At 37.2% G+C, this 27,824-nt stretch overlaps 2 protein-coding genes across 5 annotated transcripts in view; one reads left to right on the plus strand and one right to left on the minus strand.

Moving 5' to 3' along the window:
* The window catches only part of ART3 (ADP-ribosyltransferase 3 (inactive)), a 194,442-nt gene that overhangs the window by 67,359 nt on the left and 99,259 nt on the right, over window positions 1-27,824 (minus strand). The gene's annotated exons all lie outside the window — the stretch shown is intronic.
* CXCL11 (C-X-C motif chemokine ligand 11) lies at window positions 19,982-21,583 on the plus strand. Its single transcript, XM_007495744.3, has 3 exons — window positions 19,982-20,042; window positions 21,247-21,373; window positions 21,466-21,583. The coding sequence occupies exons 1-3, from the start codon at window positions 19,982-19,984 to the stop codon at window positions 21,581-21,583; spliced, it is 306 nt and encodes a 101-aa protein (XP_007495806.2).

Raw genomic sequence — 27,824 nt, forward strand, 5'->3', positions numbered from 1 at the left:
CTGTAACACTTCACCAAATGAGATAATCACACAGATACCTCCAGAAGCCCGGTGGTACCATAGTGTTGGATTTAAGCAATGCATATTTTACTATACCATTGCATCCTGACTCCCAGAACATTTTTGCTTTTCAATAGGGACAAAATCAACGCTGTTACACAAGATTAGTGCAAGGATATTGTAAATCAGCTTCTATATTTTGTCAACTTCTACAAAGAGATCTAGCTAACATCACTTTCAAACATAGCAAGCTAGTACATTATGTACATGACATGCTTGGAAGATTCCAAAAAGTTATTAATAGAGCTTTATAAGAGAGGACATAAAGTTTCTAAAAAGAAAATCCAGTGGGTACTCCCAAAAGTCGACTATCTTGGATTTATCCTGGAGGGGGGCACCAGGAAGATCTCAAGCAAAAGGATAGCAGATATACAGAAGCTAGGCATCCCTAATACCAAGAAAGAACTCAGGGCATTTTTAGGGGTTGCTGGTTTCTCAATATCATAGGGTAGTCTCATATTTCCAAGTGTTTAACTGACTTGACAAAGAAAGAAGTGAAATTGCAATTAAACAAGGAACATGTACATGCTTTGTAACAGTTGAAAGAAGTCATTTTAACAGCTCTGGCTTTGGGAATATCAGACTATAAAAAGGAGTTTCAATTATATGTCCATGAAGCTAAGGGCATCACTTCTGGAATGTTAGCATAAAATTTTGGGCTGAATTTAAGAGCTATTGCATTTTACAGTTCTGTCCTTGATCCTGTTGCACAAGGAATGGGGCATTGCCTGAGAAGCATTGTTGCAACTGCTCTCATGGTGAAGAAAGCATATGATATTGTACTGGGATGCAAATTACATGTGTATTCTGCATATCAAATAGAAAAACTGCTACAATCACAGAATATGCATTCTTTTACAGATGCAAGAATATCTCAGTATGAAATCATTTTGCTAGGGAATGACATCACCCTTCATAGATATGCACCATTAAACCCAGCTACTCTGATTCCAGATTTGCCATTAGGTGAAGAGCTAGCCACTGTATGACTGCAACCAGGTTGTGGAAATGATGTATAAACCTAAAAAAGATCTTAAAGACACACCTCTTAGTAACTCTGATATGAAAATATACATGGATGGATCCTCATACATTCACAGAGGACACAGGGTCACAGGGGCTACTGTAGTTAACAATGATAAAATGCTTTAGTACACATCATTACCAAATCATGTTAGTGCCCAGGGCACCAAGTTAAAAGCACTGCTCGAAGTTCTGGAGTTGGCAAAAGGCAAAAGAGTGAACATATACATAGATTCATTATATGTTTTTACAACTATTCACTCATCTGGATTTATTTGGAAAAACAGAGGGTACAGAATATCAGCTGGGAAACCAATTGCATATAGCAAATTAATACACCATCTTATAAAAGCTGTAGAACTTCCAAAAGAGGTGGCCATAATCCAATGCAAGGCACATACTCATGGAAAAGACAGAATATCCCTAGGGATATGAAATGAGCGGATGTTACAGCAAAATATGCTGCAAGATTTGGGCCCTACAATGTGCTGATTTTCTCTCTGGTGGACAAGCATAATCTTACCGAAGTTTATAGTGGGTATGAAGTTCAGTCATGGAAAGAGTAACTTGGTGCTAAACTAATCAAAGACATCTGGATTGCTCAAGGGGGTAAACCCATTCTTCCTAAAAAATTATATCAACATCTATGCACTGTGATTCATGCAAAAGGACATTATGGGGTGCAGGGTATTCTGGATACAGTACAGTGTTTTTGGATGGCACCCGGAATAGCAACAAATGCCATTAGAACTTGTTAGGCATGTGAAACATATAGGAAATACAATCAAGGACACTTTAAGAACACAGCATTGGGAGGCAGACCTCTCAGCTATATGCCTTTCCAATGTATTAAAATAGACTACATTAACATACCCAAAGACAAGGGATACAAGTATGCATTGGTTATTGTGGATAGACTGACGAGATGGGTTGAAGCATATCCAGCCAAGAAAAAGCCACAAGATACAGCCACAGTGGTGAGATTTCTACTGAAAGAAATTATCCCTAGGCATAGCATTCCTGATACCATAATATATTTAAAAAATTCACTCCATTCTGTTTTTCCTCACTATACTTTTTGTATTTTTTAAACCCTTACCTTCCATCTTGGAGTCAATACTGTGTATTGGCACCAAGGCAGAAGAGTGGTAAGGGCTAGGCAATGGGGCTCAAGTGATTTGCCCAGGGTCACATAGCTGGGAAGTGTCTGAGGCCAGATTTGAGCCTAGGAACTCCCATCTCTGGGCCTGGCTCTCAATTCACTGAACCACCCAGCTGCCTCCCTCACTATACTTCTAAATTGACCCACCTTTCTAATGGTACTTCCCTTGTTCCTTCCCCCTTACTTTTTGGTTCTTATGCTATTCACCTTTTCAAAAGTTCCTTCCTCATCTCCTCATGCCCTTCTATTTCTTTATACGAATTTTATTCTAAAAATTCCTCTCTTATCTTGTCCTATGAATCCCTCCCTTATCTCCTTATCTTACCCCCCCAAAATTTCTTGGTATGTATTATTCCCTACTAGTTATCCCCCCCCCCCATTTTCTTATCCCTTTGCCCTCTTTTCTCTTAATCTACCTTAAGAGGACTCTGAGTTCCTTCCTTATTCTATCTCCTTTCCCTCTTATTTCTCTGTATATTAAGAAGACTTTTACACTTCTATTTGTATATATTAATTTCTCTTTATTGATGATGGGGGAGCAGAATTCTAGCATTACTAGGCCTCCACATTCTTTGTCACCTTCTCCATGACAATTCTTCCACTCATTTCTGTTTTATATGAGATATGTGTTCCTCTTCCTGGTCTATTTTATTATTATTTTAGCTCATTCCATTATGTTCATCTCTACCTCAAGCCTTATATTTATATATATTCTTTCAAAGTATCCAAGGTAATAATGCCATTCTTAAGGGTTATAGATGACATTTGCCCATGTAAGAATTAAATAATTTGACCTTTGGGGCTGCTTATAATTGATATTTCATAATTACTTTCATATGTTTCTTATAGATCATATTTTCTACTGATTTTGGGCTTCTTCCCAAGAATAGTTAAAAATACTCTAATTGGTTAAATGTCTATATATTTTTTTCCTCTTAAAATTATGCTCAGCTTTGCTGGGTATGTTATTCTTGGTTGTAAACCCAGTTCCTTTGAAATATTGTGTTCTATGCTATTCATTCTTTTAATGCTAAAGTTGCTAAGTCTGTTGTTATTCTGACTCTAGCTCCACAGTATTACATTTCCCCTGCCTTGTTGTTTGTTGTACTTTCTCCTTAACATGGGAGCTATGGAATTTAGCAATGATGTTCCTGTGCATTTTTATCTTGGAGTTTCTTTGGGGTGGGTGATTGCCAAATTCTTTTAATTTCTATTTTACTCTCTGGTTCTAAAATTTCTGGGCAGTTTTCCTTGATGATTTCTTGGAGTATATTTTTTCTAAAATTTTTATCATCACTTTCTGGGAGACTGATTATTTTTATATTGACTTTCCTTGATTTGTTTTTCAGGTCAGTTATTTTTGTGATTAGATGTTTCATATTCTCTTCTATTATTCCATTCTTTTGATTTTGCTTCATTATTTCTTGTTTCAGGAAGTCATTAGCCTTTATTTTCCAATTCTAGTTCTTTTTTTTTAATCCCTTACCCTCTGGCTTAGAAGCAATACTATGTAAGGCAGAAGAGTGGTAAGGGATAGGCAATAGGGGTTAAGTGACTTGCCCAGGGTCACACAGCTGGGAAGTGTCTGAAGCCAGATTTGAATGTAGGACCTCCCATCCTTAGGCCTGGCTCTCAATCCACTGAGCTACCCAGCTGCCCCCCTCCAATTCCAGTTCTTAAGAATTATTTTCTTCTGTGAGTTTCTGGATCTCTTTTTCTATTTGGAAGACCTTTCTTTCATATTTTTTTTTCTAATTTTTCCTCAACTGTTCTCATTTGACTTTTAAAGTCTTTTTTAAGGCTCTTCTAAAACTTCTATTTTTGAGCTTGTGGACATTTATTGCTTTTCTTTGCTGTTTTAAAAGTAGGCATTTTTACTTCACTCTCCTCTGAATTTGAACCCAAGTCTTCTCTGTCCCTATAACAGCTATCAATATTTTAGATCTTTCTCCTTTGCTCACTCATTTTTCTTTTTAATTTTAGCACCTAGACCAAGAGACTTAATTATTAACTTTATACTAGAGTCCCATGATTTCTAGGGTGTTGGGGTGTGGTGCCTCAGGTTTCAGGATTTTTCATGTTTGTTATTTCCTGGGCCCTACTTAGTTCTCATTTTTATAATCCAGGATTAGGTATAATTCCTGGTCCCCCTACTCAAGCATTAGTCTGTGACTGATCTCACATTCTCCAACCAGGGTTCCTAAAGCAGTTCTGCCACAGTGAGCAAATAGCTCACCTTCTCCTAGGCTCAGAGACTCATTATGAAAAGTGTCATCTGAGTTTTGAGAAATAACTGATGGAGTTTGAAGGCAGATTGCAATATATCATATTTTATCCTCTCTCTTCTTTTTTTCCTTTTAGATATCTTCCATAAAATGACTAATATGGAAAAATGTTTTCCTTGAAAACACAATATAAAATCTATATCAGATTGCTTGCCATCCTAGGAAGAAAGAAGGGCATGGAGAGAGTGAGAGGTCAGAAGAAAAGAGAGAATTTGAAACTCAAATCTTAGAAAAGATGATGTTAAGAAATTGTTTTTACATGTAATAGGAGGAAAAATAAAATATTATTTTAAAAAAAGAATACAAAGCATTCCTCAATTGATAAATGGTCAAAAGATATGAACAGGCCATTCTCTAATGAAGAAATTAACGTTATCTTTAGTCACCTGAAAAAATGCTCCAATTCACTATTAATTAGAGAAGTGCAAATTAAAAGAACTCTAATAGTCATCTCAAACCTATCAGACTAGCTGATATGACAAAAAAAGGAAAATGATAAATGTTGGAGGGGATGTGGAAAAACTGAGATACAAATACAGTATTGGTAGAGCTAAGAACTGAAACAACCATTCTGATTTTCTAGGATTCTTTAAGTATACTGTCATATCATCTGCAAAAAGTGATAGTTTAGTTTCTCCATTGCCTACTTTAATTCCTTTTATTTATTTTTCTTCTCTAATTGTTACCACTAGCATTTCTATAATAATATTAAATAAAAGAGGTAATAATGGGTATCCTTGCTTCACTCTTGATCTTATTGGGAAGGCTTCTAACTTGCCCCCACTGCAGATGATACTTGGTGATAGTTTTAAATATATACTGTTTATTATTTTGAGGAAGGGCCCTTCTATTCCTATTCTTTCTACCTTTTTCAATAGGAATGGGTGTTGTATTTTGTCAAAGGCTTTTCCTGCATTTATTGAGATAATTATGTAATTTCTTTTGGTTTGATTATTGATATTGTCAATTATGTAGATGGTTTTCCTAATATTAAACCATCCCTGCATTCCTGGTATAAATCCCACCTGGTCATAGTGAATTATCCTTGTGATAACCTCCTGTAGTCTTTTTGCTAGTATTTTATTTAAGATTCTTGCATCTATGTTCATTAAGGAGATTGGTATGTAGTTTTCTCTCTCTGCCTGGCTTTGGAATCAGTACCATATTTGTGTCATAAAAAGAATTTGGTAAGACTCCTTTGCTTATTTTGTCAAATAATTTGTATAGTATTGGAATTAGTTGTTCTTCAAATGTTTGATAGAATTCACTTGTGAATCCATCTGGCCCTGGGTATTTTTTCTTAGGAAGTTCCTTGGTGGCTTGTTCCATTTCTTTTTCTGTGATGGGATTATTTATTTCTATTCTATTTACTCTTTTTTTAACCTAGGCATTTTATATTTTTGTAGATATTCACCCATTTCACCTAGATTGTCATATTTATTGGGAAAAATAGTTCTTAATAATTACCTTAGTTTCCTCTTCATTAGAAGTGAGATCACCCTTTTCATCTTTGATACTGTTAATTTGATTCTCTTCTTTTTAAAATTAGATTAACTAGTACTTTATTTTATTTTATTTTTTCAAAGTTCCAGCTCCTAGTCTTATTTATTAGTTCAATAGTGATACAACCATTCTGGAGAGCAATTTAGAACCATACCCAAAGGGCCATCAAACTATTGCATTCCCTTTGACCAGCAATGCCATTGCTTGGTCTGTATCCCAAAGAGAGCAGAGATAAGGGAAAAGGAAATCTTCTATCAAATAATTTATAATAGCTTTATTTGTGTGTGTGTGTGTGTGTGTGTGTGTGTGTGTGTGTGGTGGCGGCAAAGAATTGGAAACTGAAGGGATATACCTCAATAGGGGAATGACAAGTTGTGGCATATGATTGTAATGGAATACTAAGTGATTTGAGACATAATGAACAAGATAATAACAAAAAAATTTCTATGAAGCTCCACAACATAGAGTAGAACCAAGAGAATATTGCACATAGTAACAGCAATAATGTACAATGATGAACTGCAAACAACTTGTCTATTATCAGTATTGCACAGATATAGGCAACTCCAAGGGATTTGTGACAAAAAAGATTATCTACCACCACAGAAGAATTGACAGAATTTGAGTGCAGACTGAAGTATACCATTCTTTATTTTCTTCATCAATTTTTCTCTAGAGTAAGTATTGTGTCTTCTTTCACAACATGATGAACATGGAAATATGTATTGTATGATAACACATTATAACCTGTATCATACTGTCAGTTGTCTTGGAGAGGGTGGGAAGAAGAGAAAAAACATGGACCACAAAATGTCAGAGAATGATAATTGTAAGAGAGAGAAATCTGTAAACTTTGGGAACAATGGAAGAGCTGCAAGAATCCTGCAAGCAGCGAAGGGGGGTGGGGTGGGAAAAAAGGAACTTGGAACTTTGGAGGGGGGAGAAAAAGCTGATCCAGGTAGTTCAAATGGACTCCTGGTGGAGAGTACCTGGGCAGAGGTTTGGATTTTTTTTGACTCTGACTGAATCTCAAAGTCAGTGATCTTCCTCTCCCTGAATTCCTTGATCCCAGATCCTCCTGAACCCCAGCAAGTGGACAAGGACTTTGAGAAACAAGCAGTCCACTAAGAAGATCTCTAGGACTTCTTTTGAACCTTGAACTTGGGAATACTTGCTGTGCCAGCCAAGAAACCAGGGTTTCTCTACTCTGAACCCCTCAGGGGTTCAGTATCAGACAAGAGCTACCTAACTTTGGGAGGAAGGGTGTTAATTAGATAGGGACTGTGATAGAGACATGAAGAGAGAGGTTTTGCAGGACTTGTGGGCCAAGATGCAGGGCTGGAGATCTAGCTCTAGATGTCAGTCAAGAGAAGATTCCAATGGAATATTCTCAGGAGGGGCAATTGTGGACTTTTGCTGGCCACACGAAGAAGAGAAACTGGGCTCTTGGCTTTTGGTCTCTGTGTCTGGGACTTGAAGTCACTTATTTTACTTGGAGGTTTGATGGCCACACCAAGAGGAGACTTGGCTTTTGGTCTCTGTGTCTCTGACTGGAGGTCACTCTCTCGCTCCCTGGAGGTTTGAACCTGGCTGAAAGACTTTTGTGAGGCTGATTTGGTTTTTGGAGACCAGCCAGACTAAATTTGTGAAGAAGAAAGAAGATTTGAAAGGGCTGCTCTTATCCATCTTCCTAACTGTCTAAGAGTCACACTTATGACTCCCCAAACCCTCAATTTTATCTCATCTAGATTAGGGAAATTTCTTATCCCTCTTACCTCAGTTTCCCATCCTGTTATCCCAATAAACCCCTTGACTGACAAAGTAACTAGAGTATCTTTATAGTTCACTCACTCAGGAGGGAAGGAGCCAAAGGCTTCAAGAAGAACTGGGTGGAAAGGGTTGGTAAAGGGAGGGAGTGAGGAAGGAAGAAGGTTAGGAAATAGATTGAAGAATCAGCAGGCAAACTCCATGGCAAACCCCAGTATCTTCAGTGTACCAACATTCCTGTGTGGTGGCATCCCTCAGCATTTCTCTGTTTTACCTCCATTACAGATAAGCAGCCTCAGGTCCCACTAGCAGCCCTCTTTAGTCAAAAGCCAGAGAACAATTTACTTCTCCATTTCAACAAGTAATAGTTTTCAGTCAGCTTACATATTTTATTACAATTGGCACCCAGTAGTCTGACCATACCCAACAGTCCCACAGGCAAGAAAGATAGTAAATATGTTTATACAAGTAGTTTTTGGTGTGGTGGTTTTGGTAGCCATCACTTGCTTTTGGGTTTACCATATCCTATACAGCAAATTGACTCAAATGGTCGTAGAGACCATGGATTATATAGGAAACTTGACAATGACTGTTTTACAATTACCTTTTCAAAATGAATTAGTTCTCTGGCAAGTCCTGGCACAAGTATATATACTCTTCATGACTGTGTTACAGACTCTATCCCAAGTAAAGAAAGTTTCCAGATTCATGGTTCCCCTGAAGGCAGAGAAGGTTATGGCCATTGACAACAACTTAAACAAAATGATTAAGTCAGTATTTGAACAACTTATTAAGGAAAAAAGGTTTAGATCTAGTTATGGGCAAGGACAATGGGCAAACTGAGAATGCACCTCAGGAAACTGAAGGTAGCAGTGAAAATGAAAACCAGGCTGCTAGTGCTCCTGAGAAAATATGTCCATTGAAGGAAGTCACCAAGCTAACAACTAATGCTAGTGTTATTCACTCAAAGGCCCATAGACGGTTCATTCCTCTTGAACTTGAGTCCATTAAACATCGTTTTCCAAAATTTGTGGACAATCGTTTTAAAGCCCACAAGGAGCTGAAGAGAGCATTCAGAATTTTTGATCCAGATTTCAAAGATATTGAATTTCTTTTAACAGAATTATTCAGTTCCCATGAAAAAAAGGAAGTTTGTGGAGACAATTAGATCTGAGACCAATTTGACCAGCTGGCACTCCAGATCAAAGAATGGATTTTGATTTAGCCAATTGGTCCTGTATGTCTTACCTTAAACAGTGCAGGGAGGATTTGCTTCAATCCATTAAGCAATGCTGTTCCAAACCTGGTACATGGTCCAAATTTGAAAAGGTTAGGCAGGAAAAAGGGGAACATCTTGCCACATACATAGACCGTCTGTCAGAAATGGCAGAGGCAATCTTAGGTTTAGAAACAGAAAATGAAGAGACAGCTGGTCATGTACATAGGCAATTTCTGAGGGGATGCACACCCAATTTGAGGACATTTTTTTAAGAACTATTTCCCAAAATATGACTCAGTTTCCCTAATATAATTGAGAGAGGCTGCAGGTTACCTATTTGAAAATAGTTCAGATCAGAGCAAGGAAGTTAAAGATCTTAAGGAAAAGTTAGAGAGGACTGAAAAGGATTTGAAGCAGAAGGTAATAGAAGAAATAAAAAATTTGAACATGGTTAGAACATATACAAAACCTGTTTCACAGAAACCTAGTTACCAGAAAAGATCAGTGCAAAGAGAAACTAGGGAATGTTTCTTTTGCCACTGTAAAGGGCACTTGATTAGAGACTGTTTCTTGAAGAAGAAACAGGATAGTAATAACAGAGACAAACATAATCAAGTAACTAGGTAAAAGAAATCCACTTGCTGCTCACACTGCAAGTTGAAGTCCTCACAAGCAGCTCCTGATTTGAGGGAAATGCAAAAGGCAATAGAAACTGGAGCAAAATCAAAGTATTCAGAGATGATTATAAGGGAATTATGAAGCCAGGCACTTGGAGATAGAGGAAATAGTAATAATGAGACTGCAGATAAAAATGGTACAAGGAACTTGGGAAATAGTGTAATATTGGTGCAAGAAAGTGATTCTGTGAATGATAGCCATTGCAATAAGATAAGAGAAAGGCAGAACCAGATTAAAGAAAATGAGGCAGAAATTAATGAAATAACATCTCAAATTGCAAATGAGATGAGAGAACTTGATAAGACCTATATAGTAACCACACAGGAAAAGTCTGTAAAGGAAATCAAATCATTCCTAGAAAACTTTTTCCAGTGTAGAGTGGAGAATGGGATTGAATTATGCAAAAGGGAAAGAAAGAATAAGTCACAAGAACTCAGGAAAAAGTTAGTGACTAATGCAGAGACACATAATTTCAATTCCCTAAAGGTTACTGTTGATAATGATGACAAGGCTCTAGAAACATTCACAGAAGTCCCACCTAATGCAGTTAATTCTGTCAATAGCTTTATGGCAGAGGTACCCTTTGTAAATACATCTAGTTTTAATCCAGAAGCTAGTATCTTCCATCCAGCAGTGAGTGTTACAGATAGGGAAAAACGAACTGATAATGAAGCTGACATTGCTTTTGAACACAAAGATTATCATATTCAAAGTAGTGGAGGTGACATTTCAGTTAAATTTGAATCTGGGGATGGAATGGCAGGCTTAGTAACAACCAAGGATTCAGTTGGTGCCAATGTTCTATGGGGTACAGGGGTATCTAGCAAGAGCAACTGCCATGGTTTAGTTTCATGTTCCATTGAAGACTTCATTGGGAATGAATTAAATCAAGAAGAATTAACTGGGTTAAATAAGCACCTGGAAGAGAGTAGCAAAGGCATAGACAATGGATCATTAGTTATGAACACCTTGGCTATTAAACCAGAAACAGATACATGTTGTAGTATAAAAAAAACCTAACTTGCACACATGCATTGTTCGTGGTATGTTCATGTGTTCCCGGGTTCCTGATTATTGCAGTGGATCCTGATTTGAAGAGCACAAGTCTTCAATCAAGTCTGCACGATGGCGAATGGCATGCAGACCAGACGGAGGACCAGAGTGGAAAGGAAGATAATTTCTACAAGTAACATGACTGGACATGAAAGGGCTTTGGAACTTTGAAATTTGGAAATTTTTGGCCATGAAGGTTATATAAAGGCACATCATGCATGTGAACATCACATACATTTGCACATACATCCTACATAGCAAAATAAAATAATTCATGGATTGGGTAAGTATATAACATGCATGACAACAAAGCCACATGGATGAGAAATTTTCTGTGGGAAATTCAAACAGACAAAGTTTTCTTTTCTGCATGGGTTTGCACAGAAATCCACAAGGATGTACATATATAAATTTATATGGACATATGTAATTACTAAATTAACTAACAAGCTAACTTTTAATGTAAGTTTATTAACAATCTAACTACTAACTATAGTGATAGCCTAGTGAATTGGTCTAAGGCTTAGGAAATAGAGACATAGAAGTTCTATAGTAGAGAAGTTAGATTGTATTATGATTGTAGGTTAGCATTTGTTAGTGATAGGAGATTTTACTTAGTAAATATATAGACATAAGGATAGGACATTTGAATATGCAATATCTTATTGAAATTGTTGAGATGATTTGGAAAATGTTACTTGTTTTGTTATGAAAAACTATGTTCGTGTACTTCCCCTACCTAAACCATTTTCCTATAACCCATTCTTAGTTTAGTATTTAGATAGATAGAACAGCTAAAATGAGTTTAGGACTTGTTATTTTGGAGGGGGTAAGAGTATATTTAAGATAGGATTGTTATTAATGAGGTAAGTATCATAAAAATAAAATGCAAGTTGCATTTTATGCTAATAAAAGGGGGGGATTGTGATAGAGACATAAGAGAGAGAGGTTTTGCAGGACTTGTGGACCAAGATGCAAGAATGCAAGAACCAGGGTTCCAACAGAATGTCCCCAGTTCTTGGCAGTTGAGCTGACAGGGGGAGGGGACTTGGTCTCTGACTGGGAGTCACACCCTCTCTCCCTAGAGGTTGGAACCTGGCTGAAAGATCTTTTGTAAGGCTGGTTTTTGGACTTTGTCTCTGGCTTTCAGAGTTGAGCTGGCCAGGAGAAACTTAGAGACTTTGAACTTTGTTTCTTTCTGGGGTTAAGCTGAGAGATCTGATTTTTTTGTGAAGAAGAAGAAAGAAGATTTTGAACTGAAGTTGTCCTCCATCTCCCTAACTGTCTCAGAGTCACAGTTTGTGACTGGAATACTTGCTCAAACCTTTCTAAAATTATCCCCATAGTCTAGGAAAATCCTCATCCCTCTTACCTCAGCTTTCCATCCTGTTATCCCAATAAACCCCCTGACTGAGAAAGCAACTGGAGTATCTTTATAGTTCACTCAGGAGGGTGGGAAGAAACAAAGGCTTCAAGAAAATTTTGGAAGTGAGGGAGGCTAAAGGGAGAGGTTGGTTAAGGGAGGGAGTGAGGGAGGAAATAGATTGATCCATCAGCAATCAGTAGGGATCAATAGGCAAACCCCAGAGTAAACCCCAGGGCAATCCCTTATAAGTAGTCCCCTGTGTACCAGCAATCCCTGTGTGGCATCCCCCCATTACATATAAGCAGGTTTAGGTTCTTGTAGCAGCCTCTCTAGACACAGCCAGCCAGAGAATAGAACAACAGCCATTGCTGCAGAAACAGGTTCCCCTCAGTTGACCTTCACTATTTCAATCAGTAGTAGTTTCCAGTCAATTTACTTATTTTATTTCAGGACCCCCTCTCCCTCTTTCCCTCCTGAATCTCAATCCTTACCACAATCATCACCCTGTCCCTTTCCTGCTTCCTTTGAATAAACTCAGTCTTTAGGACCCAGAACTGACTTCACCTTCATTAGAATTGAGGGGGGGAAGAAAAGAGGTTTCTCTTTCCCCAGAAGAAAGAGGCTTACCACCTGAAGCCTCTTCCAACTAAGATTCCAGAGAGCCTGCCAGTAGAAATTGAAGGCAGCCATAGTGAGGGTATCTAATCAGAGGGCTGAGGGGAAAAGAAAAAATCCATCCTCTTTCTCTCCTCTGGCTAACACCACCTCCTCTCACTCTCACTCTGTCCCTGTTTTTGGAAGGAAGAGGATCCATTTCCATTTTCCTCTTTCCCCATTATATTCCATTATTAAAATTGTATCAACATGTAATCTGGGGGAAAAAAACAAAATTGCCGTTTTCCTTATTCAGAACTTTCTGCTTCTATTAATAGTTAAAAATTGCCTTTTAAAAATATTTCTAAATTACATTGTCATATTGAATTTTTAGGCCACTAAATTTTTTTTGCAAAAACTCTTATATAAGTATTTTTTTATTTGATTAAAAAGAATTTATTAATTACCTATTATGTGCCAGGCACTGTACTAGGCATTAAGGATGAGGATAAACAATGAAATAATCTCCTCCATCTTGTATTTGTAAAACTGCCCCTTTGAAGAATTTCCATCTATTTCTGTTAAATTTGTTCTTGTTAAAAGTCATGTTAGATTTGGCCCATAATTCTAGTCTGTTGACATCTTTTTGATTCTGAATCTGTCATACACTGTGTATTTTTCAAAGGGGAAAGCTAGGGGCAATAGATTTCCCCTTAATATGAAGAGAGAAAGTAACTTTGTACCAATAAGACTTTTCTAAAGAGTATAACAAAATGCTTGAGATAGCAAAATCACCTTCACTATGCATCTTCCACCGGAGGCTGAATGATTACTTATTCTAGATGGTATAGAAGGTATTTTTCCCCCTAAGGCAGGTGTTGCATTAGAATACCACTGAGGTCCTAAGGTAGCTCTGAGATTCTTTGAAAACTATCATTTTGGATCAGTTTCAATAGTAGCCAGAGAGGATATAGATATAATCATAATGTATTAACTTACATATGTAAATCAGATTTGGAAAAGCTGATTTAAAATGGGCTCTATGGTCAAATCTGCTGCTACTTCATAGCATCTTTGTAACTTTGTATATTGTAGCAATTCTGTGTTTAGGGATCAGTTCTAGTGCCTTATAATATCAAAAACTGTCTCCTTTTAATTGTTGTACCTAACATTTAGCAGTCAGAATTAAAACAAAACAATTATTAAGGGGAAAATGTGACAGGTTTGGAAATAATGGATAGACCCCTAGATCTCTGGAATCTTCACATATTATAATAAAGGGTACCAAGAATACCAAAAAAGTAGTGTCAACCTCACTTTACAAGAAGTCCACAAGTTAAGAACTTCTGTACTCAGCAATAACTTGAATAGTTTATAATTTAAGCCTTTTTGTGCTATAGGCCTATTTTTGCAAATCCATGGATGAAGATGGAACATATCTGTTCTGTTTTTTGAAGTGGTAGATATCTATAAATAAGAGAGCTAGTTTTGAAAGCAAAATTTGGACACCATATTTTTATTAAGGGAATATTTGTTATTAAAGGCCATGACACCAATGTTGTGTTTAGAAAATGCTTTGACAGTTATTTAACTCAACAAGATTGTCAAACATTTGCCCATTAACTAATTTGGGTTTAGTCAAAACATATGTAGACCATAACCTCTACACTTGATTAGAAAAGGAGCACTGTGAGTTATTCTATGGCAGTGATGGCCATCCTCCCTCCTCAGCCTCCACCCCCAGAATTTGTTACTAGAAAGGCAGAGGGCCTCAGGCAGAGTTGCTCCCTTCCTCCTCTCCAGCATATCTGATGACATTTTTTCACATCACCTAACCCTCTGCCCAGCAGCCCAATGGGAGTGCTTTCTCCCTCTCCTGTGGGGGGGAGTGGGGGTTGGAGAATACTCAGCATGTTGGGTGGGCATGGCACTTGGTCTGGGGATTGGACTAGGGGTGGAGGCCTGGCACTTCATCTCTAAAAGGTTTGCCATCACTGTTCTATAGATTACTTAGCAATCACTTTGTTTGACTTTTCTTGAAAAACTTTTAACATTTTATAATTGCCAGAAGTGACTGTGGAAATATTTAAATAACTTACATGGAATGATGCAACTTTCTGGGTGCATTGAATTACCCCAAACCCAATCCTCTGTGGTGCCTGTTGATAGTTGAATAAGTGGTAGGCCTATCTACTAACTTGTGCTTTAGAAGCTCTGAGGATATAGACTTTAGATATTCACAAACAGTTTAATTCTTTGCTCTGAGATAAGATGAAAGAAGTCTTACCACTTCATGTCAAGAACTTTGAAAGAAACAAATGACAGTATGATGTCTGAGTCTGTGGTTAAAATCTTCAACAAGGAGATATGATGTTAAGAAAATTTGGAGTTTATGGGACAAATAAGTTGGCAGATCAATGGAAAGTTACTATGTTAAACTGGGCAACTTATTTCTTACAAGAGAACCCCAGAGGTTGACAAGGGCCCTAGAAAGACAATCCACTGTAGTCATGGTTAGTTGGTCTTTTTGATGAGCAGGTAGATCCTGATCGTCTTTTACCTAAGCATATTCTAAACAGAAGAGACCATCTGCCAATTCTGAGAAGAATGTCCAACTAGGCTAGTTCTCAGAAAGTGATATTTTAAATAAAATCTTGGTGCAATGGAAAAAACCCAACAACCAGGCTGAGATGAGAGAAAAAGCAGAATCTAAAGGCAATGCCTTTCCTGCATGACAATATTGGTGTAAAGACTCCAATGATATGGAGATATCCTTTGATATTGAGAGGGGAAGTAAACTTAAAATATTCATTTCTTGTTTTCTAACAATATTAAAAGTATTTCTTTAGTCTAAAGATGATTCCCAGATTTGCCCTCCAGAAAAGTGGGTTATAGGTTGTGGCCAAAAGGCCTTCATTACAGAAATTACAGGCCAAAATCTGAACAAAGAGGAATTTTGTCTTGTTTAGTTTTTTGTTTTCCTTTTCTCTGAAGTGATATTGGCTGAAAAGGGAAATGCACTTTTATTGAGAAAGTATTACAATAGCTTTCATTATATCCTCAGTGTTTAGTAAAATGCCCAGCACATAACTTGGTAAATTTTTATTGACTGAGAGAAAGCCCTTTCAAGACTTAGAGGAAAGTGATTAGGAAAGAAACTAAATAGTAATTATTGTTCTGTAATATTAACCACAAACTAGAGCTCAATTATCAGAGTTGAACTTTGGGTGTTACAGGAGAAACTGAAGAAAGTTAAACATGGAGCCAGATGTGTTTATCCATGTAAGGGACGGCTAACCAGTGTCACTCAATCACTAACTAGGCACTGAGGATACAAAGAAAGGCCAAAGATAGCCCCTGCTCTCAAGAAGTATGCCATCTAACAGGGAAGGCAATAGGTAGACAACTGTGTCCAAATAATATCAAGTCCATTTTCCATAGCTGCTGTTTGGTCCCAATTTGAATGCCATGCTTCTCCCAGGATGAGCTCATTGTTATTGAGATTGCTTCAGCTTTGATGCTCTTCAAACATCAAGTTCCTGTTCTCTTTGGTACTCCTCTCTTTTTAGCTTTCTTTTGAGAAGTGTCTTCCCTTGTTAGTTTGTAAGTTCCTTGTGATGTGGAATTTTCTTTCTTTTTGAAATTTGGATCCTTTGTACTTGGCACATATAGCAGGAGTTTTCCAAAATCATATGATCAATATTATCTCCCTCCCTTGGCTGACAGGCAATTTAATCTGGGTCAAACATGGACCAAACATGGGTCAAACATAAAACAGATTTCCGTATTATTCATTTTTTTAAGCAAATAATCTTACAAAACAAAAACCCCAGAACACATACCCAAATAAATAAGTAATAAATCATAAATTTTCATCTGCATTTCTATTACAACATTTCTTTCTCTGGAAGTGGATAGCATTCTTTATTATAAGTCCTCAGAATTGTCCTGGGTCATTGTATTGCTCTTGGTAGCAAAGTCATTTGATTATTCCACAATATTGCAGTTACTGTGTATAATGATCTCCTGGTTCTGCTTATTTCATTCTGCATCAGTTCACGTTGATCTTTTGAGTTCTTTCTGAAATCATCCTGTTCATCATTCCTTTTAGCACAATAGTATTCCATCACCATCATATACCACAATTTGTAGAGCCATTCCCCAATTGAGGGACATCCCTTTAGTTTTCAGTTCTTCATTGCAGGAACTTAATAAAGGTTTACTGATTTTTTTATAGAGTAAGATATATTCAGGATACATTTCTAATAATCAACATAGAAAAGACCCTAGAATTAAAGGGGGATTGGGAAAGGTATCCCATAGAAGGTGGGATTTGAGCTGGGACTTGAAAAGGGGAAGAAGAGCATTCTGGGCATAGGGGACCACCATGAAAATGCTGCAAGTTGAGAGATGGAATGTCTTGTTCAAAAAACAGCAATGAAATCAATGTCATTTGATGCTGTGGTATATGTGTGGGGAAGTAAGGTGTACGGTGTTGAGGAAGCCAGGTTATGAAAGGCTTCTGAACACCAAACAGAGGATTTTTTATTTGATCCTGGCTGAGTACAGGGAAAGGGGTGACACAATCAAACCTGAGCTTTAGGAAGATCACTTTGAATCTGTGTTGATAATGGCAGGGAAAATCGCCAGCAATCTATTACAGTACTTCAGGTGATGAGGACCTGCACTAGGTTGGTGGCAGCATTAGAGCAGAAAGGAAGACATATTCAAGAGATGTAATAAAGATAAAATCAATAGGCACCAGTGACAGATTGGACAGAGCAGGTGAGAGAAAGTGTGGAGTTGAGAGAATGACTTCCGGGCTGAGCCTGGATGACTGCAAGGATAGTTATGCTCTCAACAGGGAAATTAGGAAAGATACTTAGTTCAGCTGTAGACATGTTGAGTTCAAGACATCTACAAGACATTCAGTTTAAGATATCCAATAGGTAATTAGAGATGAGAGATTGGAGGTCATCAGATTAGTTAAGGCTGAATAAGCAGATTGGAGGATCATCAGCATAAAGATGGTCTTTGAATCCATGGAAGCTAATGAAATCATGAAGAGAAATAGTGTAAAGAGAGAAGAGAGTCCTACAGAGCCCCCATGAACTGTGGAGAAGTCAGAGAGGTAGGAGGAGAACCAAAGAGTATGGTCAGAAACACTGAATATGCTCCCTGGCATATGCTAAGTACTTATAAATTCTGAAAATGTTTCTGTCTGATCATTTTTTTTCATGATTGTTTCTGTGCTCGTCATGATGTATACCATTGCTACATGTCACTTATGTGCGGTTTTGTTGTTTATTTGCATACATACCAGGGTTTAAGCATGCTTGTTGTTTTGTAGGCCAAATGATGTAACCACTTTGCTCTTCTGCAGATTTCCTTGGGTCCTATAGATATTCATACGCTGCTATGGCATGGGTATGTTAATGGATTGCATGTAGATTAGATCTGTAGTTCCTGGAGTAGTTTGTCAAGTGATGTTCTGCACATTGCCATGTCTATTATTTATATAATTGATGTAGATTTGCTGTTCAGGGGATCCCCCAAGACAATCACTTTGTTCTGATAAGTGCTGGTGCTTATTTTGATGCTGTGATGTGTCAAATGTCAAAGGAAATGTGGCCACTTTTGGAAAAGGTTATAAAGTTTATGAATGTAGTGCTTGGAGATTGGGGCAATGGAAAAGGGCCTCTGATAACTGTTCAGACAGAAACTTTGAATCATTCTTCCATTCTCGGTCCTCTGGAGAACAAATTACAGGACCAGACTCCAGGTCAGCTGGCCAGAACCACCCAAAGAGAGAAGGTCAGGAGTGCCACAGTCTGTGGAGAGCAGGAAAGCATGAGAGAAATGGAGGAGAGAGTCTGCCCCACAAAAGCAGTCAACAGCAGAAATCATGGAGAGCAATGCTCCAGCAATAGCAGCTGAGCCAGGGTACCAAGACACTGGCATAGATGAGCACTGTGAGCCATCCCTGGGCAATCTCATTCTCTTCTTTTACTGAGGCCCCTTCTCTTACTCCAGCAAAGTGTGACTTCCCAGAATCTCCATTTATAAAGTCAGTTTGCTTTCAGTTTCCTTTTATCCTTTAAGTAAAATAAATATAGTTAACCATTATATTTCCTCCAAATGAAATCTCAGGCAAATGCTTAGAAGAGACACAACAGGAGTAGTATTCAAGGGAGATCAGCCAGAAGGGAGAAATCAATTTTACAACTAGCTTGTAAAATTCTCTGGCTAAGAGAGGCTTGAGCTGTAAGAAAAGAATGATCGATTTACAGTTTTCAAGTTTCCAGAACAGGGGCTAACGTTGGAACCAGGCTCTTCAGGAAACTGAGGAGCATTTTTGGCGGAGGGGCAGTGACACCCCGGTGCTGTCAGAAGAGTTCCCTTCCCACTATCTTCCTATATCAAGTTTAAAAGGAAAACCACTTTTCTGGAAAAAAATACTTTTCTGAACTTAAAGAATTTTGACATGCCTGAAAGAAGGACTTTAAGGGAACGTGTGAAAAGGAGTGGCCGGACCCACACCGGGGGAAGGAATGAGTGAGCCCAACAATCCTATAGCTCAACAGAGTAGCAGCACCATTCCAAACACTGCAGGCTACACAGTGCATCTTGTATTGACTTACCTGTGCTCTCTCCAACAGGCTGTAAAACCCCTTAAGGGGTAGCACCTTACAGGGTTCTTGGTACATAGCAGAATAAGCACTTGAATTGGATTGGATAGGAACATAAAGAAGGCATTTTATAGAATTGGTTCAAATAGGAAAGAAAAAAGCTCTTAAAAAATAACTGGTAACCCCAACAAAAATAAACAAAATAAAATACAATAAAAATTACAAGATGATATTTTGGTGAAGTAAAAATGTTGAGGTAAATTTGAAGCATTCACAATTTCTCAAAATAAAAAAATTTATATTAACTTTAGCAAAAAAAAAGCACATCTTGTAAAATAAGTTGCTTTCAGTTTCCTTTTATCCTTTAAGTAAAATAAATGTAGTTAACCATTATATTTCCTCCAAATGAAATCTCAGGCAAATGCTTAGAAGAGACACAACAGGAGTAGTATTCAAGGGAGATCAGCCAGAAGGGAGAAATCAATTCATTTACAGGAATAAAAAAAATGGAAGCTAAATCCCAAAGGGGAATGACTCAAGGGAAATTCCCACTGCCACATAACTATAACATAGATGTGTATATAAAAGTTCAAAACCATTTTCCCTGTTCACCATTTCTAGGATCCAGCAGCAACAACAAACATGAATCTGAAGGTTCTGGCTATACTTTTAGCAGTACTCCTCTATCCTTCTTCTGTTCACGGTATAGTAGAACTTTTTTTACTTGTTAGGCTCAGGATTATTTCTTTCTCAGACCCTTCAACTATCCATTTTAGTTTATTCAAATTTCAAACTCTTTTCTCATCTTTTATTCTAAAGTAATTGTTCAAAATCTTCTAGATCAAGCATTTAGTAAATTATAGAGTCAAAATTTGAACTCTTTTGCTTTTAAATTTTCTTGTTCTATGCATTTTTTTGCAATATTCATTTTTGATTATGATGTGATATTTGCTCTTTCCCTTTATATTGTGTATATATATATATTTTACTGATTCTGCCTACTTCATATCACATCAGTTCATGGAAATTATTCCAGATTTTTCTGTACACAGCAAATTTATTTCTTACAACACAGCCACATTCCATTACATTCATATAAGCACAATTTGTTTTGTCATTCCTCAACTCTGCCAATCCTACCTTGCTAGTTTGTGATCACAAAAGTGCTGCTATAAGTATTCTCAAGTATATGGTGTTCTCCAGAATGATTGCACTAATTCACTGATCCACCAATAATACATTAGTGTGTTTGTCTTTCCACCTTCTCTCCAACACAGATTATCCCTACCTTTTATCTTCTTTGCCAATTTGTTGGGTAAGCATATTAATTCTTAAAAGGGAAATAGATTGCATTCCACCATAACAAAGGGCATTATATAAGTTTCCTCTATACTGTTCTGCCAAAATTTTTCCTTAATGTTTTATCTAAGTTAAAAAAATTTTAAATTGTATACAACTATTGTGATGCATAAATGGTTTTCCTTTCACCAATGAAAAAATACTTTACTTATTAGCATAAGGATAATAATAAAATAAATAAAATATTTTTATTAAATTTTATTAAATCATTATTATTATATTATAAAATATTATTAAATTTTATTAAAATTTTTATTTTTATTATATTTATAGATTTATTTTAATATTTATTTTAATATTATATATAATAATATAATATAATATAATAAATTATATTTATAATATAAAATAAATAAAATATAATATAATAAATTATAAAAATAAAAAATAAATAAAAAATAAATATAATATAATATAATATAAATATATAAATTAATATTTATTATAATAAAAATAAAATAAAATAATAATAAAAATTAATGCAATATACTTATGAATATATAGTATTGCAATTGGTATTATTAGTGAATAAATTATGTCTCTTCCAGGTTTCTCTATGTTCAGAGGGGGATGGTGTCTTTGTAGAAGTTCTACAGTGAACTCTGTGTATATAGCAAACATTAAAAAGGTCTCAATATTTTTCCCAAGTGGCAGCTGTAACAAAATAGAAATTATGTAAGTATTTGGCATGATTATGAAAACAATTGCAATTATTCAGTTTTATTTCTGAAATTTGATAGAGGTTCTTTTTAATTTTCGGTTAACAGTATCACTCTGAAAGAAGGTATGGGCCAAATATGCTTGAATCCAGAATCCAAGCAAGCAAAGCTTATCCTGAAGGTAGGCTGTGAGGATATTGTTTCTATCCTTCTGTCAAATACTTAAAGTCACTTTGGAAAGGAGGATGACATGAATACATAACTCTTTTTGTTTGTTTTACAGAGAGCTACAAAAAAGAATTCTTAAAAGGAAGCTCAGAAAGCACTTCAAAACAGATTAAGTCCTTTCCCGATTACTAAACCATTCACGACTCAAGCTACAAATGATGGGACACTGATCCCCCTAGTTTTCCAGTGCTTTCCAACTCCAGAGCTATGATCCTACAATCCATCCTATAGACAACCTTTTCCCCCGTTTCAACCTCCATCCATAGCCCAAGAACTACCAAGGATATATGTTGTCTATAGTCAGTGTGCTGACTGTGTGGGTAAAAATCTACTTTCTTTTCTACAGCAACTATTTGATTGCTCTTGTTAGTGTCTCATGTTACCATCAGGAGTTTGCAGCAGAGACATCAAAAATATTATTAATAACATTACTATTAATCAAAATATGATAAATCTAAGTTTATGAACATAGGAAATTATCTGAGTAATGAATGATTACATATACAAAACCTGGTTATCTTCTGGATTAAAAGTATGTACTTTATAGTCAATGAGGGAAGAATTTTTATTCTTCATGAGTTAAGTTACAATAAAGTATTAGTTTGTTAAGAGCTAATGTAAAAGGAAATTAGCAACTGGAGGAAAGGGCTTGAAGGACCAAGATATTCCAACTTTAAGTGATAGCTCTAGCTCTGGCCTTGACTCAATGAAACATGTTCATATGTTTTTTCACTGAAATGTACACTTTCAGAAACTATTCTTACTGTGTATTTTATGTTTTTCTACTTTTGGAAATGATAAACAGTACTATGAAGAACATGTTTAAAATGAGAAATACCTTAATATTCTCAAGAAGTACTGGAAAATAAATCTGTTTGAGCAATTCCCTTTGTATTTTCACTGCTTTCTACCTGAGAAAAATGTTTACTTGTGTCTTAGCCTCATTACATGTCAATTATCTTATGATAAAATTGAAGATATCCTAACCTAATTCATTTTGAAATGGATCAACATAATTTTCTATGATCAATTATAGAAACAACAGAAATAACTGCACCCATTCCCAAACACTTAGGATTACTGAAAGAAGTTCACCTTAGAGTTTATGGCACATGCACTGACTGACAACAAAGATATAAAGTATTGCTTACTACAACATGTTGTCAATTTTGACATACACAAAGACTATTGAATAAGACATTATCCATGACTTGACTGACTAGGAAAGAAAGTAGGTTAGTCATATAGTGGGAATGAGACAGACAGGCTAAGCTTTGTATGTATGTATCTATGAAATATTTAAAGACCTCGCATTTGTCCATCCCTTCCTATGTTTCCCTATAAAGCTAACCACCTCTTCCAGTGGACCTTCTGGAAAGCCTGCTCCATAGATAACAAACAGAATTGCACCTTCAACATTTTCCTTTCCCACTCCTTGCATTTACTGGTTCCCTCCTGGAATTATTCAGCATCTCTAGCCATCCTTTGTAGCACTTGTGACTCCCACCCACACCCACCCTGCACTCATCAGGCAGGGCTGTTATGATTAAAATTCTCTGGAGACTATATCTTAATTTATAATTATTTATTAAATAATTTTAAAAGTGGGCCAGAGGGAAAAAAAGGGTACTTGCTACCTGTAGCCAGCCACCTAACACTATGGATTCCCAGGAAAAAGGTCCCTTCTCCTCTTCCTCCTGGTACTCTAATTTATGCTCTTCAAGAAGTCCCTTTCTAAGTAATGAATGCTAGAGAGGATGTGGCAAAATTGGGACATCAATGCATTGCAGATGGAGTTGTGAATTAATCCAACCATTCTGGAGGGCAATTTGGAACTATGCCCAAAGGGTGATAAAAGACTGTCTGCCCTTTGGTCCAGTCATAGCACTGCCAGGTTTGTACCCCAAAGAGATAATAAGGGAAAAGACTTGTACAAGAATATTCATAGCTGCGCTCTTTGTGGTGGCAAAAAATTGGAAAATAAGGGCATGTCCTTCAATTGGGGAATGGCTGAACAAATTGTGGTATATGTTGGTGATGGAACACTATTGTGCTCAAAGGAATAATGAACTGGAGGAATTCCATGAGAACTGGAATGACCTCCAGGAATTTATGCAGAGAAAGAAGAGCAGAACCAGGAGAACATTGTATACAGAGACTGATACACTGTGGTACAATCGAATGTAATGGACTTCACCATTAGTGGCAATGAGTGGCAGGAGAACATTGTATACAGAGACTGATACACTGTGGTACAATCGAATATAATGGACTTCACCATTAGTGGCAATCCTGAACAACTTGGAGGGATCTACGAGAAAAAACACTATCCACATTCAGAGGAAAAATTGTGGGAGCAGAAATACTGAAGAAAAAAACAACTGCTTGATGACATGGGTTGAGGAGATATGATTGGGGATGTAGACTCTAAATGAACATCCTAGTGCAAACATCAACAACATGGAAATGGGTTCTGATTTAAGGACACAAGTAATACCTAGTGGAATTGCACGTGGGCTACAGGGAGAAGGAAGGGAGGGAAAGACTATGATTCTTGTAACCAAGGAATAATGTTCTAAATTGACTAAATAAAATTTTCAAAAAAAAAAAGAAGTCCCTTTCCAAAATCCCTCTAATAGGAGGACTCCAACCTCACTCCGGGTACTCTGAGACAAGGCTTTTCTGGGTGCCAGATGTCTGGAGTTCTTTAGAATGGCAGCAAAGTATGCCAGTCTACTTTTCTTTACCCTACTAGTTTAAGAGGATTGTTTACAGATTAACAAAAGGTTTTGTCTCCAATCTTATTCAACCAGAGGGTGGGAGAAGAAACAAAGTTGTAGCTTCAATTTTAAGATTAAACCAGTCTCCCTTTAAAATCCAAAGGTTATTGGAGTACCTTAGAAAGGAGTACAGGCTAGTATTAAATTTCCACAGTGAGGAAGTCAGAATACTTCCTAATTCCCAATAACGCTTACTTTCAGGCTCTCGCTACCAGCATCACTCAGAAACCTCCCTTTCTTTGGAATTCTTAGAATTCACATTTATTGTACAATCTGTTGTCTTTGGACCTTCAAACATTCCTTTCTTTCTCTCAATGAGTTCACTGCCCCAAGGGTATTTTGACATTTATATTGATATTTCCACAAACACCTCAACCTCCTGGTTTCTTCCCTGTTTCTTTCCTCTTTCACTTTCCTGTGACCTATTCCCCATACACTGCATATTCTTGATCTTGCTATTACTCACAAATGTATCACTTCTATGTTCATGAACTCTGAAATCATGTGTTATGAATCTACATGTTCTTCACCTTTCCTCATGACCTCCAATTTCTCTATTCCTTGGTTCTTTCTCAGGCCATCACCCTACACTGACTACATTCTCTTCCCTTTCTCATCTGGACTCCTTGACAAACCAATTCAACCTCACACTCTCCTCTTCTCTTGAGTCTCTTGCTCACTTATCCTATTGAATAGAACTTGCCAAGCCTCAGCACTAGACTGCTCTACTATCTGATGCCTTTGCTCCTACTCCTGCTTTGCTGAATGAAGGTGAAAATCATGAAAAAATTAAGGATGAGATCTAGATTTATTACACATTTATTAAACTAATAATGCTACATTTGTCCCTCACATGATGAGGAAACCCTTTTATTCTGACTCACCTCCCTATTTATAAAATGGGTCTTCCAAACTTCCATCCCACCTCAAATCTGTTATAGCTCCTTTACCTGACTATTCTCAGCTGAGAATTCTGCTTCATATTTCCCTGAAAAAACAGAAGCTATTCCCTGAGAGTTTCCTCTTCTTTCCTCAGTCATTCTCATCTTACTAAGATGCCTATTGCCACTTTTCCCTCCTTCACCTCTTCGTCACATGAAAAGGTAAACCTCTCTATATGCATGTGATCTTACTCTCATCTTCTCCACAGCAGATTGTCCCTTCTACCAATCCCACTCTCATATATCTTCAAACTTCTTCCTGTCTTGTTACTTTCCTATTGCCTGACTCACCAAACTCAAAATCCCTCACTTTAATCTTCCCATCCCTGCTAACTATTGTCCTATTACTCCTTTTCTCTTCTCTGACTAAATCCCTTGAGAAGACAGCTCTTTTTTGTGCCGACTTCCTTTTCCTTCTTAATTCTCTGACCTCATGAATCAAATGAAATTTCTCTCCAAAGTTAGAAAGGATCTCTTAATTACCAAATCTAATGGTCCTTTCTTAGACTTCATCCTTCTCTGCAACTTTTGACATTACTAATTACCCTCTTCTCCTTGATTCTCTCTTCACTAGGTTTTCATGACACTAGCCTCTCCTAGTTCTTCTCCTATTTGTCTAACTACTTCTTCTCAGTGTCCTTTGATGTTTGGAGTCAGCTGGGTGGCACAATGATTAAAGCATTGGGCTTCAAGTTAGGAAGATCTAAGTGCAAATCCAACCTCAGAAACTGTAAACCTTAAAATGTCTTAGACTTATAAATGTTGGAAATTTCACCATTGGGAAATTTCATACTTGAAAAATTTCCTATTGATAGTGGGAACTCTATTGGAATGTGAACCCCATTGGCATGGGAGGTTCCTCCTCCTCCCTTCTTAAGATTTCTTTAGGACAGAAACCTTTTGCTGAACAATGGAAAGGGCTTTGACCTATGCTTAAGCATAGAACAGGAATTTCTTTGAGTCATGATTGATTTTAGAATTGATACAATAGAGATACTTGGAATGACAGAACCAGGTCTTGGAAAATACAATTTCCACCCCACTCAGTCCTAACAGGATTTAGGAAGGGCTGCAGCAAAGGATCAAGATTTAATTATTTGAGAATATGACCTTCAACAGACATGTGCAAAGCCACAGACCTCTGGGCGGTCCTGGGTTAAGCTAGAGCCACCATTGGCACAGGGAAGACTTGGACAGTGATTGGTAGATGTGAGAACTGAGGGGAGGGAACTTGGATGGTTTCCTTAAAGATAGGGGGGTCTGAGGACTGAAGGGTGGTTGGTTGGAGAGTTTTTTGGCTCTGAGAGGTTGGGCTGCTCTGAAGGAAGATGGAGGTGGAGGCCGCTGAGACTGTTTCTCCATTTTGGTCACGTGAGTAATAGGGACTGATCTCCTTTCTTTGCCTCAGCAATCTAAGGGCTTGGGCCCTTTGGCCCAGCCTAAACAGAAGGGGTATTTAAGCCCTATTTCCTTCTCTCCCCTTTCTCTCTCCCTCTCTCTCTCTATCTCTAATTCCTTTCTTCCTCCTGTTTGTAATTAAACTCCAAAAAAGGCTGACGGCTGACTTGAGTTTTCATTTAGGAATTACATAAATGAATTCCTTGGCGACCTTAAATTAATATATATCAGTCTTTTAAAGTGATTTCCTTGTCACAAAACTCACTGTGTAATGGTGGGCAAGTCAGTAATCCTGAGAAAGTGAAGGGTCACTGTGGTACTTCAAATTACAGTTTTCTCAGATAATATAGGAATAACAATAATAGCACTTACTTTGCAGGGCTATTGAGAGGATCAAATGAGATAATATTTCTAAGTGCTTAGCTCAGTGTCTGACACGTAGGCTCCTAATAAATGCTCATTCCCTTCCTTCCCCTTTTCAGCCAGGTCATTCCTGTTAACTCTAGGTATGCCCCAAGGCTCTGTCCTAGAACCTCTTCTTCTTCTATAGTATTTTGCTTATTCATCTATGCAAGTGATTCTGAGATATATCTGGCCAGTCCTAAGCTCTCTATTGACATCCAGCCTCACATCTCTAATAGTCTACTAGACATCTTAAACTTGATGTGACCCAAACTGAAGTAATTATCTTTCCTGCCAAATCCTCCCCTTTTCCTAACTTCCTAAATTCCCTATTACTGTGGAAAATACCACTGTCCTCTCTGTCACCATGGCTTGAAACCAAGGCATCATCTTCAGTTCTTCAGAGCTAATCTGTTATTAAATCTTATGTTTCAACTTTTATAAGATCTCTTGTACATGCTCTCCTCTGACAATGTCACAATCATATTGAAGGTCCTTATCACCTCATGCCTGGATCACTGCAATAGCTTGCTGGATTGTCTTCTTATATCAAGTCCATTTCTGCTAGTTTATTTTCCACTTTAATCTTCCTAAAATAGAACACTAACCATGTCACTACCCTATTCAATTAACTCTAGGGGTTTCCTGTTGCCTTCAGGATCGAATACAAAATCCTTTGTTTGGCCTTCAAAGCCCTCCATAACACACATGATGCTCT

The sequence above is a fragment of the Monodelphis domestica genome, chromosome 6 (assembly GCF_027887165.1).
Source record: "Monodelphis domestica isolate mMonDom1 chromosome 6, mMonDom1.pri, whole genome shotgun sequence".
In the NCBI taxonomy this organism is placed as follows: Eukaryota; Metazoa; Chordata; class Mammalia; order Didelphimorphia; family Didelphidae; genus Monodelphis; species Monodelphis domestica.